Here is a 14,128-nt window from a genome sequence, read left to right as displayed (position 1 = left end):
GAGAGTTCTTAATACAATTACTTGTTTTGTTTTACAAGTGCATTGGTGTGGTTTTACCATGGCTTATTAGAACACTCAAAAATACAAATCTTTCTGCCGCATTCCCTCTCGAGACTCTGAGGTGCACCGTAACCGGGGTTTGGGGAGGTAATACGTAACAGTGGAAAGACTTGAAAATTGCTGTTCACCGATGCTCCCCATCCAACTTGACAGAGCTTGAGCAAATCTGCAAGGAAGAATGGGAGAAACTCCCCAAATCCAGATGTGCAAAGCTGATGCAGACATACCCAAGAAGACTCAAAGCTGTAATCGCTGCAAAGACGCTTCTACATAGTATTGACTTGTTGTTGAATACTTATGTAAAGTAGATATTTCTGTCTTTCATTTTTAATTATTAAAAAAAATTAAAATTAAAAACAAAGTTTGACTTTGACATTATGGGGTATTATGTGTCGATCATTAACAAAAAAAAAACTGAATTTAATCCATTTTAATTCAGGCTGTAACATAACAAAATGTGGGAACACGGTAAGGAATCAATGCATGAAGATTGCAATATGAAAACCCAGCAGCACACTTAGCTGTCGTATTTTTGGCATATATGTACATGTGGAATATGTCAATTTGGCTAATTTCCCCATTTTTCTCTTTCCTTCATTCATAGACATCGAGCCTGGTGTTGGCTTAGCGGTTAGGTTGCCGGCTTGGGATCCTAGGATCCTGGGTTCGAATCCCGGTCGATCGCTGAATTAACGCCAGGGGGGTTGACTCAGCCTGTCATCCTTCCGAGGTCGGCAAATTGAGTACCATTTCACTGGTATTTCCCTGTGCGTCGCAAAAGGCGACTGACAGGGTTGGCGGCAGGAAGGGCATCCGGCCATAAAACATTGCTTCAAAAAGGGGACCATGGTGCCCGAAAAAGGCCAACCCCTGCTCTGCGGGGAAAAATGGCCTCTAAAGGTGGTTCTTCTTCATTCCTACACTGTACCCTCTCTATGGCAGTGATGTCATTACTCAGATGTGGTGACCCAAATATTCTAGATGAGGCCTCACTTAGTTCCTGTACATTACTAAAACCACCTCTTTTGATTTATAAATGATCACCCTACAAATACATGTGCCTAAAACCCTATGAATTTTACCTATAACAACCTCTAAAGGTGGTTCTTCTTCATTCATAGACAAGTCGATTTGGAGTATAGGATGAAGCTAGATCAACAGCGATAGTTAGAAAAACTGTTCGTCAGAAGTATAGAGGTGTTAATTCTTCCTGACACTCACAAAGCATCGCGCCAGCTACGATACTTCCAGGGTCATGAAGATTAATGAGCTGTTTTGTGTATATTATTTGAATTACTTTGTGGGACGACCTTTCGGATAAATTAGGAAAGTAAATTTTTTTTCAACATGTTTGTCATCAAAGAGGTATGTACAGTGTTTAAAACAAGCAAGCTACATAATCATTATCACTGGATCAGAGCACCTTGTATGTTGCTGCTGTTTACAACTCCTTGATAAACATGAACACCAAACACTTGTTGCAATACAAGCACATTTTAATCCTTGAAAGAGCTTGATCACTGACTGACACGTATTCATACTCACATATTCCTCCAACTTATCCTCAATGTTTATCCACCTAGCTTTACAGCCACGATGAACCTGTCTGAAATCTGAAAGTGATAGGCCCATAGACTCAGCTTCATCGTGGGAGATTTCACATTGTTTTCTTGGTAGTCCGCAACTTATTCTTCGCAACACATTTCTCGCTGACACTGTATTTCCGGTTCCCAGTCATATTCCCGCCATTTTCCTGAGAGAACTTGACAATTTCCAACTTAAACACTGCCGTATATGACTTGCCTGACTTTACGGGAGGCATTTTGAGATGACGTACTAAACGATGGGCACTTTATTGGGATTAAAAAAGATGGATCAAACACAAATGTGTGCTCGCTATTGATTGGACAATTTTGCATGCATCAGTGAGCGGATTAACGTTTAATTGTTCACCCAATCGGCAAACATTCTGGGCAATGATTTCTGTAGTGTTTTAAATTAACAATTGTACAAATTATTTCAGAAAATATCACACTTTGTAAGTTTTTTTCATTTATGCAGTTTAATGTATTAAATTCAACCATAGATAAGTCGATTCTGAGTATAATTCTGAGTATAAACCATAGATAAGTCGATATGCCTGGACTTCCTGAGAAAAAGTATCGTCTAATATGTAATAGTATACAGAAACGGCCTCCATGCCTAAATCTTCCTTCATTAAACGAATCACACAAGCGGACTTATTCAGATAGACAGGACAGATGAACGAATAGGAAAGGAAAGGAGGTGGATGGGGTGAGGAGTTTTTTCTTGACTCGTGAGGCTCATGGCCCATGCTGCACCTGGGATGTAGAACTCAGCAAGTCACAAAGACTTCATCTCTGGTGCTGGCACCCGCTCTGGAGACTGCTCTTGAGTGATCTCTGGCTATAACTTCACAAACTGTGTGTGTGTGTGTGTGTGTGTGTGTGTGTGTGTGTGTGTGCGTGTGCGTGTGTGTGTGTGTGTGTGTGCGCGCGCGCGCGCATGTGCACGCACGCGTGCGTGTTGTTTGTGTTGTTTCTACTTTTTTCCCTGACTCTATTTGACCGAGGTGTCAAAAGTTCAATCTCTAGTAAAGAAAGAAAAACTCTCCAGTAATGGAATTCAAAACAATTAACCTCATTACGAACAGACACCTCAGTGGTGACAACTTCAAAGCTCTATGTGTTTGATAATATTGAAGATCCTGATTCAAAATTGCTTTTAAAAATAATATTTGCTTTGTTGTGTGTATTGCAGGAGCTCTATCTGTGGGTCGGAAGAAACTGCTCGTCTTCCTTTCTCAGGGATGTTCTTGGAATGCCAAATTACTTTTCGTTGTCTCCAAACATGGTAAGTGTGAGGTTGTTGCTCGAGGTGAATTAACTCAAAGGAAAACGTTTTTTAATCACAGTATCCTTTAGGGACATCCTCTTTTCTCCTCTCATTCCTTTTGGGTCACTCACAGGGTGTGCTCGAACTTTTCCGTGGACAGTATTTTGGTCGCCTTTCAAAGTTTTCCTTTGTGGTTTATGGTTGGCCTTTTATTTAAATCAAAATACTGCACCTACAGTACTGTGCAAAAGTCTTCGTCCTCCTTGAAAATAAATATTTTTTTATCATCACATGGGCATATTTTCATAAGAGGTGCTATAATCGTCATGTTTTCGTCAAGATGCAAAAATTAACTATTTTATAGTTTTATATAAATTAACTATTATAGATATTTCAACATTTGGTGTGACCATCTTTTTAATGCAAAATGACAGATATCTTTTGAAGAATGCTTTCCTGCAATTTCTGAAGAAATTTTATTGGAAGGTTGTTCCATGCATTCTGAAATGTTTCCCATCATTCATCTTTGGATTTGGCTTGTTTTTCGTTTTTCTTCCTGCCCAAGTAATCCCAAGCAGTTTCTATGACGTTAAGGTCAGGACTGAGGGGTGCCTTTAAAATAGTTGTGGAGTTCCTGACTCTGATTTTCTATGTAAATATGTTTTAACGACATTGCAGTGTGTTTGGGGTCGTTATAGTGGTGGAAAACAAGCTTGTCACCAATTAGCCTCCTTCCTGATACCTTGGTGAATTAGGATCTGCTTGTACTTGTCTACATTCATTTAATCATTTTTCTTTCAATTCTCACCAAATCACAAACTCCAGCAGCAGAAATGCATCCCCAAACATGAACAGAGTCTCCACCAAACAACAACACAACAGGCATTTTTAAGGCCATTTTCCCTGCAAGAGCGGGGGTTAGCCTTGCGGTCCCCACGACAATGTTCTCCATTTTGCCCTATTTTCTGCATCTCCCCTTGTTAACCCCCTTGCCCGCATTTCTTCTTCCACCATCTTTAGCCATTTAGCCATCTTTAACCAGAACAGAGTCTCCACCATGTTTCACATTTTGCTGTAGACTCGTATCCTTGTACTTCTCACCAACCCTCGATCTAACATACTCGTTATTGAAACAACTCAAAGTTACCTTCTCTTTGTTACGAGAAGCGTGGGGAACCAGTACAGTATAAAAGGCGTGCGCAAACGACCTGGAGCAGTATGAACTGCATGTAAGGACAAACAACATACTCTGCGTTGTTCAATTCTTACCTTACCCCCAATTTTTAAATATAATTTAGAGATTCAAAATTCTGTAATAGCGAATTTAAACGATTATTATTATTTGTATACAGAGTCGAGGCTCATGGAAGAGCTAGAATATTGAACGGTTCAGGATGCAACAGGAACAGGAGAGAGAAAGAGAGAGAGAGAGACACAGACAGACAGACAGACAGACAGAGACAGAGACAGACAGTCTTAATTTATCTATTTATACAATAAAGCGAGATTCCGTATATTGAGTCGCCATATAACATGGCATGTATGTATGGCATTCATGCATTTTAATTATAAAATACAATTGATTTATATTTCTTTAATAAAACATGATCATTATAACGCCTTTTATTTATCAAAATATGCCCATGTAACAATAAAAACGTTTATTTTCAAGGTGGCTGTGGACTTTGCATCGTACTGTATATCGGTGGCAGTTCACCTGTGGCTTTTGGTGCAGCATTGCACATGTTTGACCCAGTTTATGATTAAGTATATGTCAATGTTAGTTTTTACATTATTCATCCTTCAATTGTCCAAAGAAGCAGTAATGGAGGCTCCATTGTCCTTGTTTTTGTTTGAACTCAGCGTCACGTTGTTTTGAATCTGAGGTATTTGTGGTTGGGTAAGTTGTTCCATACATTTTGCATTGGATGAAGTCAACAGTTCTGTGAGATTCCACTGTCATACTTCCTGATAAATCTCACATCCTCACCCTCTCTCTCCAAAAGGATCATCTGGCAAACCCTCCCATCTAATTTCTTAACAATCCTCTTGAGGAAGTTCAGTTAGTCAAACTCTTGGGTCTCACTATCAGCCATGATCTTTCTTGGGCAAACCACATTTCAAAGTTGCACTCCAAAGCCGGTTGCCGAGGCTGGTCACTCCCAACCTCGGACAGTCCCTCCCAGAGATATTTCCCAGAAGTAAAGTTAAAGGATGTATATCTCTGGCTAGAAGAAGGTGAGCCTGGTAGGTCAGGCAATCTGCAGGTCTCCTTGGTGAAAAGATGAGCAAAGTTCTCCAGGAGTGTGGCTTGTTTTTTTGTTTTGTTTTTTTGTATACTGAATCGAGGCTCGTGAAAGAGCTAACATTTATTTCACAAACAAATCAACCAGACAAACAAGATATATAAAAAGAGGGAGCGGAAGACAAGATGGGGAGAGAAGGGGAAGCACACAAACACAACATTTGAGAGCAGGGAGATGTGTGGGAGGGAGAGGGCTTGGGGGAAGGAGGCGTGGGAAGGGGGGGGGGGGGGGGGGTGGGAGAAGTATAAAACACAATGACAGTGGCTTTCACTCCATTCCCTGGACCCACCAATCCCTAGAGGAGATTGAGGACATTTGAGGATTGTTTGTCTTCTTTTGAAATGGCAGCACCACCGGGTTTCCAAGGTCCACCTGCTCTTTGGTGTCACCGCTTGTAGGCAATCCTCGGCAGCAAATGCTACGCTAGACAGTGATTAATACCTTTGTTACTTGCAAACGTCCATTTCATGGCACACAAAACAACCAATGCTCAAAAGCATAAAGTCTTATACGATTTCCCCACACGGTTTTGCCATGTATGAACTACACATTTCTTCTTGTGAAAATGTCTGTGAAATTGTGGGGTTAACTGGGCAACCTGTACCTATGACACCAACAATGTACACATGACATCAATTTCCTTTTGTGTAAACCTTCCCCCCCCCCCCCCCCCCCCCCCACTGAGAAATGTCCTTTTATTTATTTTTGTTTAAAGAAGCATCAAATAATACGAACTACTGGGTGTTTTTTTTTCTTTGCAAAGTCGAGGCTTGTGGAAGAGCGAGAGCACAGAATGGATGAGAATGCAACAGGACAAGAGGAAACGCAACAGAACCAATATCAGGGTTGAAGGACAAAATAGAGGGAGACTTGGACAAATAATGGGTGTGGGGTGGACAAGATGGATATAGAAGCAAACTATCAGGAAGGAAAAACTGTAAACTTGGAAAGAGGTGGGCTTGTAGGTGGAGGCGTTAACGGGGGTAGAAAAGATCATTGGTTTGGATGGGGGATGATCTGAGATAGTGGTGAACAGCTGTTTTGATGACTTGTAAGAAAGCATGTGATTGAAGAGACTGAGTAAGTTAGTTCCACAGGTTGGAAAAAGAGGAACAAATGAGTGGAGATGAGCAGTGGTTCGGGATTTTGGGAGTTTCTCAAGAAAGGGGTTGCTGGTGTGTGTGTGTGTGTGTGTGTGTGTGTGTGTGTGTGTGTGTATGTGTGTGTGTGTGTGTGTGTGTGTGTGTGTGTGTGTGTGTGTGTGTGTGTGTGTGTGTGTGTGTGTGTGTGTGTGTGTGTGTGGTGTGTTTTTGCCATGCAAAGGGGTGTGTGCCATGCAGAAACCTGGTGGGGGGCTGAGGAGGGTGGCAAAGCACGGAAAGGGCAGAGGGTGCAAGACCAGAAAGGAGGCGGTCGTGGACAGAGAGACCACCGGCGTGTCTGCAATCTGAAAGTGATAGGCCCAAAGACTCGGCTTCATCGTGGGAGATTTCAATAATCTTGTAGGCCTTGATTACCATGGTATCAAGTTGAGTAATGTGTGATGCAGGGTCGCCAGCCCAGAGGCTGGAGCAGCATTACATCAAGCTGCGGATGAAAGCCTTGTAGGTGGATAAGAGTTCAGGTGTGCCAAGGAAGGAGTTTGCACAATACTAGTTGCCCAGTTGGAAATTGGATTTGGAGGCCATTGAAGAAATGTGGTGGTTTTCCGAAGAAAGATCGTGGCTTATAATGAGACCCAGGAGTTTGAATGACTGAACTTCTTCAAGAGGATTGTTAAGACAGTAGATGGGAGGGTTTGCCAGACAGTACTTTAGGAGAGAGAGAGAGAGAGAGAGTTGGGGAATTGAAAATTAAAAGTTTGGGAATAAATTTGAATCGCCCCTTTACTCTACCCAAGCTGAATTTATAAATGTTAATATACGATCCCTCTCTTCGCACTGATATACCTCCACTGATATACCTCCTTATTCTCGACTCTTCCACACTTTTTCAGCCATTTCTTTATCCTTTTATTCCCACGACTCAACTACTCATTTTATTCATCCACCTCACTCCATTTGCAAGTTTCACGATGAGATTTAGGCCAAAAACGTAATTGCAAAGTATCTTACCACATGAATATTCCAGAGAGTTTGCTTGAGAAGGCTACGGGGTCTTGATATGAAGCAGCACGTCACCATTCCTGTTTGCGTCATCCGGTTTAACCCTGCCATTGTCTAGATCATGTGTGTGGTTGAAAACACAATACATCAATGTCAGTCATATGTTTGCCATTAGTCTTGCGTACTGCTTTCTTCAAATCACATCCAATGTGTGCTGTATCACTGGCACTGATGTTGTATTTAGCAACTGGTTAATGATTGTATTTTTTAAGTGTTTTATGAAGTTTCTCACAGTCGTTCATGATTGCTGCTATTTTCAGAGTCAACTGCCAGAGCTCCAGAGCACGGCATCTCAACAACTCCAAACGTTCATTGCATGGCTGCGTGAAAAGAGGCCTTTCTATGTTCCACTACATGTCATCAAGTGAGAGAGACTCCACATCATTACTTGTGAAAATCGAAGATTTTTCAAGTATATTGATTGGTCTTGTGCGTTATTCTGTCTGTCTGTGTGTCTGTCTGTCAATCGCCTGCAGGTCACAATTTTCAACCGATCTTCACGAAACTTCACCAAATGGTAGAGTTGGTCATAAGCAAGAAGCCTATTGTTTTTGAGGTCAATAGGTCAACATAGGCCAAAGGTCATCAACTTTGTCAAATTTCTAAAATCCTAAATTTTCATCCGATTGACTTAGAATTTGAAGAGTATTTGCAAATCAGCTCACTGAATTCAACCATCAAGTATTTTTGAGGTTAACATAGGCTAAAAGGTCAACATAGGCCAAAAGGTCAACACAGGCCAAATTTCTAAAATCCTCAATTTATATCCGATTAACTTGATATTTGAAGAGGACTTGCATATCTGGTCACTGAATTCAACCACTAAGTATTTTTGAGGTCAACATAGGCTGAAAGGTCAACATAGGCCAAAAGGTCAACACAGGCCAAATTTCTAAAATCCTCAATTTTTATCCAATTAACTTGATATTTGAAGAGGACTTGCATATCTGGTCACTGAATTCAACCACTAAGTATTTTTGAGGTCAACATAGGCCAAAAGGTCAACATAGGCCGAGTTTCTAAAATCCTCAATTTTCATCCAATTAACTTGAAATTTGAAGAGGATTTGCATATCTGGTCACTAGTCAACCCCCAACTATTTTTGAGGTCAACAGGCCAAAAGGTCAACATAGGCCTGATTTCTAATATCCTCAATTTTCATCCGATTGACTTGAAATTTGAAGATTTGCATATCTGGACAATGAATTCAACCACCAAGTATTTTTGAGGTCATCATAGGCCAACAACTTCTTTCAGGGATTTCACAAGTATTGTGCTATGCACGACACATTTCTTGTTTGTTTGTTTTTGTGTGTCATACCAGGGTGAACCTCGTTTGTCAGAGTTTCAGACAAACAAGCTTCCTTTTTACCCTCGCCAGAGAGGGTATTGCATTTGGGTCTGTTTGTTACTTGCAAAATCGAAGATTTTTCAAGTATATTGGTCGGTTGCGTTTGCTATTCTGTCTGTCTGTCTGTCTGTTTGTTTGTCTGTGTGTTTGTTTGTCATTGGCCTACAGGTCACCATTCCAAACCGATCGTCATGAAACTTCACCAAGTTGTAGAGGTCATCACAAATGAGAAGCCTATTGATTTTGAGGTCAAAGGGCATAGGTCATCTGGAGGTCAAAGGTCATCTGGAGGTCAAATTTCTAAAATCGCCATTTTAAATCCGATTGACTTGAAAATTGAACAGCTTTTGCACATTGAGTCAGTAAATTTGGAAACCAACTATTTTTGAGGTCAAAGGTCAACTCAAGGTCAAACTTCCAAGATCATCAATTTTCATCTAAAAATCATCACTTTTCATCCTATTGACCCAAGCTTTGATAGACATTCAATTTTGATCTTGATGAAATGGACAATTTGCTGAATCAATTGCAACCTTTTTTTTGGGAGGGGGTGGGGTGGATTTTGCAAATATCGTGCTCTGCATGACATATTTTTGCGACTTGAAAAATGATTTCGATGGAAGAGCTATGACCAAAATCTTCGATGGAAGAGCTATGACAGAACAAATCAGGACACACCATAATAGAGGGAACAGCAGGAGAAAGGGAAAACGCCAACAGCAGGGCAAAGGGAGAAAATAGACGGAGACGGCCAAACAATGGATGCAGGTAATGAGAAGGGGTAAAGGAGAATGGAAAGGGTGGACACTGGACAAGATGGATACATAAGCAATTTTTTGGGGATGGTTGGGGTTGGTTTAGCACGTGTAGAAAAGATCATGATTTTGGATGGGGGGGATATGACTTAGATGGTGGTGAACAGCTGTCTTCAAAGACCTGGAGGAAAGAATGAGCTAGAATCCACAGGCAGGAAAAAGATGAATAAATGAGGTGGAAGTGAGCAGTGAGTGGTTCTGGATTTAGGCAGTTTCACGAGTTGGGGCTTGCTGCTGGACCGCGTGCGTCCTGCAGATACCTGAGGGGACAAAGTACGCAGCGGGCAGAAGGTGCAAGTCTTGACAAGGCACCAATGAGTTTTAGAGGAGGGAGACAAGTTTGAAAGCTCATTCTTGAGATTGGACAGATGTTGTTTTCTGGCTCTCCAGAGAGTAGGCACACTTGTTGCGATCTTTATGGAATGATCTGAGGTCGTCTTCAGTTTGATTTGCCTTCTAGGAGGAGAATGCAAGTTGTTTTAAAGCAACTGCCTCACCGCAGGATTCAGAGTACCAAGAGCAGTTGATGGGTAAGATAACTGAAGACGACATGGGATTAATCTGTGCATAAGAGAGAGCAGGTTCTGTGAAAGAACTCTCAGGCTGAATTAAATCAGCAGCGGTGGATATAGGAGGCCATTCCTGATGTGTAATATATATATATATATATATATATATATATATATATATATATATATATATATAACCGACTCCATGGTAAGGTCTCCAACCTTGAATAGAACCAACAATGACTCAACGTTTCGGTTAACAACATGTGAAAAGCCACATGCATCCATTAACTGTCCTCAAGAGTGATAAAATCATAAAATCATCTCAAAATCCCTTTAAATACTCAAAGGTGGGGGTGAGCAAAGCTGGACAGCCAATCAAAACACATCACATCGCTCTCATGAACTCAGAACGTTATCCCTGAATTTAAAAATTAACAGCACCTTAACGGCTCAAAACCATAACATAAATAAAACTAGATTATTATAATAATAGGTCTATGGGGTCTATGGGGTCTATATGGTCTATATGGTCTTAAGGGTCTTCGGTTTCTGAAGGGTCTAATGTTCCTAATGGGGTCTTAGCAGGCCCAAAGGGTCTTATGGGTCTAAGGGTTTTAAAGAATCTTAGGGGGGTCTTAAGGGTCTAAAAGGGATAAAGGCTCTTACGGGTCAAGGGGTCGAAGAGGGTATAAAGGGGTGTAAATGGTAGGTTTCAACAGTAGTTACAGGTCCATAGAGTCCAAGGAGTCCAAAGTGGTCTAAAGTGTCCAAACAGGGTCCAATGGGTCTAAAGAGGTCTAAAAGGTGTAAGTACTCTAAAGGTCCATATGTTTAAAAGGTATGTTCCAATATTCCATAATTGATTGAGTCAAGGTCCAATAATATGTAATTAATAGAGGTCCAACTCACATTCAAACAGTACGTAATTAATAGACATACTCACAGGGTTAACCAAAACTTAACCTTGACGAGAGTTCACCGCCCACCCCTGTTTTTTAGTTTTATATACAGTATATGTATGTATGTATGTATGTATGTATATATATATATATATATATATTGTTACGGTTCTCCACCGCCCTTCTTACCCTTACCAAGGGGGGATTAATCCCCTTGTTCTTTCTGGACTTGGGCCTAAAGCTTGTGAATAATTGGGTTTGCGTTTTTCACTGAAGTTGCAATTTGCAGAATTTCCATGTTTTAAACGTTTCCCAGTGTGTACCCTGGTTAGAATAGGTACACCGTATCCCTGCGTGTCGTAAGAGACGACTAAGAGGGTTGGCATCAGGAAGGGCATCCGGCCATAAAAAAACATTGCCTCAAAAAGAGAACCATGACAATTACAAGTACATATGGGCAGGGTACAGCCCGAAGTGGAGATCGGTTTCTGAGGTTTGGGACATGGAATGTAGGGACAATGGCAGGGAGATCAGGAGAAGTGGTGGAAGCATTGGTCAGAAGAAGAGTGGACATATGTTGTGTGCAGGAGACGAGATGGAAGGGAAGTGGTGTGAGAATGTTGAAGGGTAGGCAGGGACAGAAATACAAGTTTGTGTGGCAAGGGTGCCTGGAGGGCGTGAATGGTGTTGGTGTCCTGTTTTCTGAGGAGTTTGTAGACAGTGTGGTGAGTGTGACTAGAGTGAGTGATAGGTTGATGATGGTGAAAATGATGATTGGAAAGCTCTTGGTGAACGTCATCTCGGGATATGCTCCGCAGGTTGGTCGAAGCGATGAAGAGAAGGACAAGTTCTGGTGTGCGATAGAGAAGCTGATGGAAAACGTGAAAGATGAGGAAGTTGTTGTGGTGGGAGGAGACCTAAATGGACATGTGGGAAGGAGTATGGATGGTTTTGAGGGAGTTAGTGGGGGTTATGGATATGGTGTGAGAAATGGAGAAGGTGAAAGGATTTTGGAGTTTGCTGATGGAGCTGATTTGTTGATTTGTAATACTCAGTTCCAGAAAGAGGATAATAAGCTTGTTACATACACGTCAGGTGGGTCGACAACAACTGTTGACTACCTGATGGTGCGTAGGCGAGATAGGGGGCACCTCCGGGACACAAAGGTGATCCTGGGGGAGGAGGCTGTTTCACAGCACCACTTGGTTGTCTGCGACATAAGGGTGAAAGGTGCGAGGAGAGCTCGGCGGGTGAAGTACCAACCGAGAATGAAGGTGTGGAGGTTGAAAGAGGTGACAGTAAGGGAGGCATTAAAAGAGAGGCTGAGTAGGGTAGAGGATGATGTGGTTGAGCTTGAAAGTGGTTGGATGTCAATGAAAGCTAGTCTGTTGGGAGCCGTTGGTGAGGTATGCGGATGGACAAAAGGACCACCGAGGCACTCGGAAACATGGTGGTGGGATGATGAAGTTGGAAAGAGGATTGACGAGAAGAGGAAGAAGTTCAAGGAGTGGCAGAAGGCGAAGGGTACGGGAGCAGAAACAGCAGAGCATGAAAGTTATAAGGCAGCCAGGAAGGCTGCAAAGGAAGAGGTAGCAAAGGCGCAGGAGGCATGTAGGAAAATGTTCGGAGAACGCTTGGATTCGGAAGCGGGTCAGAAAGCAGTATTCAGGATTGCAAAGCAGATAGCGAAAGAGAGGTGTGATGTGATGGGGGTGAGTTGCTTGAAGGATGAAGTGGGACAAATCGTTGTCGACCCAGATGGAATTAAAGGAAGATGGAAAAGATATATGGAAATGCTGTTGAATACAGAGAATGAATGGGATGGCAACATAGAGAGTAACCCAGTTTTAGGACCGGCAGAGAAGATAACTGAGAAGGAAGTTGAGGAAGCGATAAAAGCAATGAAGAATGGAAAAGCGGGAGGGCCGACGGGAGTTGTCGGAGATATGTTGAAGGCAGCAGGAAGTTGGGGTGTGAAGAGAATGACAGAGATCTGTAATCTGGTGGTGAAAGAAGGCCGCATTCCAGTGGCTTGGGAACTGAGTATCCTCGTCCCTCTATACAAGGGGAAAGGTGACCCTCTGGAGTGTGGCTCGTACCGAGCGATAAAGTTATTGGAGCATGGAATGAAGGTATTGGAAAGGGTGTTGGAGAGGAGGATAAGGAAGAAAGTGAAGATCGACGAAATGCAGTTCGGATTTATGCCAGGAAGAGGAACAACAGACGCGCTTTTCATTGTGAGGCAGTTGCAGGAGAAGTACATGGAGAAGAGGAAGAAGTTGTTTCTTGGGTTTGTTGATCTGGAGAAAGCATTTGATAGGGTTCCATGCAAAGTATTGACATGGGCATTGAGGAAGTTAGGAGTGGAGGAATGGTTGATCAGAGTAGTGATGGCAATGTACAAAAGAGCGCGCACAGCTGTAAGGACGAAGGACGGGAACAGTGGTGAGTTTGAGGTGAAGGTGGGAGTGCATCAGGGGTCGGTACTAAGTCCACTACTATTTGTAGCTGTGATGGAGGTGCTGGCTCAGAACGTAAAGGAGGGTTTACCGTGGGAGTTGTTGTATGCAGATGATCTGGTGTTGATTGCGGAAAGTATGGATGGACTGAAGGAAAAGATGAACAAGTGGAAGGAATGTATGGAGACAAAAGGTCTGAAGGTGATTATCGGAAAGACGAAGGTGATGGCAAGTGGTAAAGCATGTGGTGAGGTGGAAAGAACTGGGAAGTGGCCCTGTGCTGTGTGTAGGAAGGGTGTCGGAGTGAATTCCATTCAATGTACAATGTGCGCTGAGTGGGTTCATCAAAAATGTAGTGGTCTGAGAGGGTCATTAACCAGTGTGGCAGCTACATTCAAATGTAAGGTGTGCACAGCGGGAGCTGCAGATGGAGGAAATGCTGAGTTGGATCTTGGAGACGGCGTGAAGCTGGAAGGTGTGAAAACATTTTGCTCTCTTGGAGACATGCTGAATGGAGGAGGTGGATCAGACTCGGCAACGGTTGCTAGAGTGAGATGTGCATGGAAGAAGTTTCGGGAACTGAGTGGCATGCTGATGATGAGGGGAGTGTCGTTGAAGCTGAAGGGAAAGGTGTATGCTGCATGTGTGAGAAGTGTTATGATTTATGGGAGCGAGACATGGGTAATGAACGTAGATCAGCAACGA

General features: G+C 42.4%; 1 protein-coding gene across 2 annotated transcripts in view; it reads left to right on the top strand.

The window, feature by feature from the left end:
- Nucleotides 1-14,128, top strand: part of LOC137424750 (SEC24 homolog B, COPII component) — a 125,702-nt gene that overhangs the window by 96,645 nt on the left and 14,929 nt on the right. For both annotated transcript variants that reach the window (XM_068112516.2, XM_068112515.2), the window contains 2 exons: nt 2,842-2,934; nt 7,648-7,751. In XM_068112516.2, the coding sequence (XP_067968617.2) occupies nt 2,842-2,934; nt 7,648-7,751 (197 nt within the window). The remainder of the gene's footprint in view (nt 1-2,841; nt 2,935-7,647; nt 7,752-14,128) is intronic.

This window comes from Myxine glutinosa, chromosome 4 (genome assembly GCF_964187855.1).
Source record: "Myxine glutinosa chromosome 4, kmMyxGlut1.1, whole genome shotgun sequence".
NCBI classification, from domain to species: Eukaryota; Metazoa; Chordata; class Myxini; order Myxiniformes; family Myxinidae; genus Myxine; species Myxine glutinosa.
This window is presented reverse-complemented; position numbering and strand designations above follow the sequence as displayed.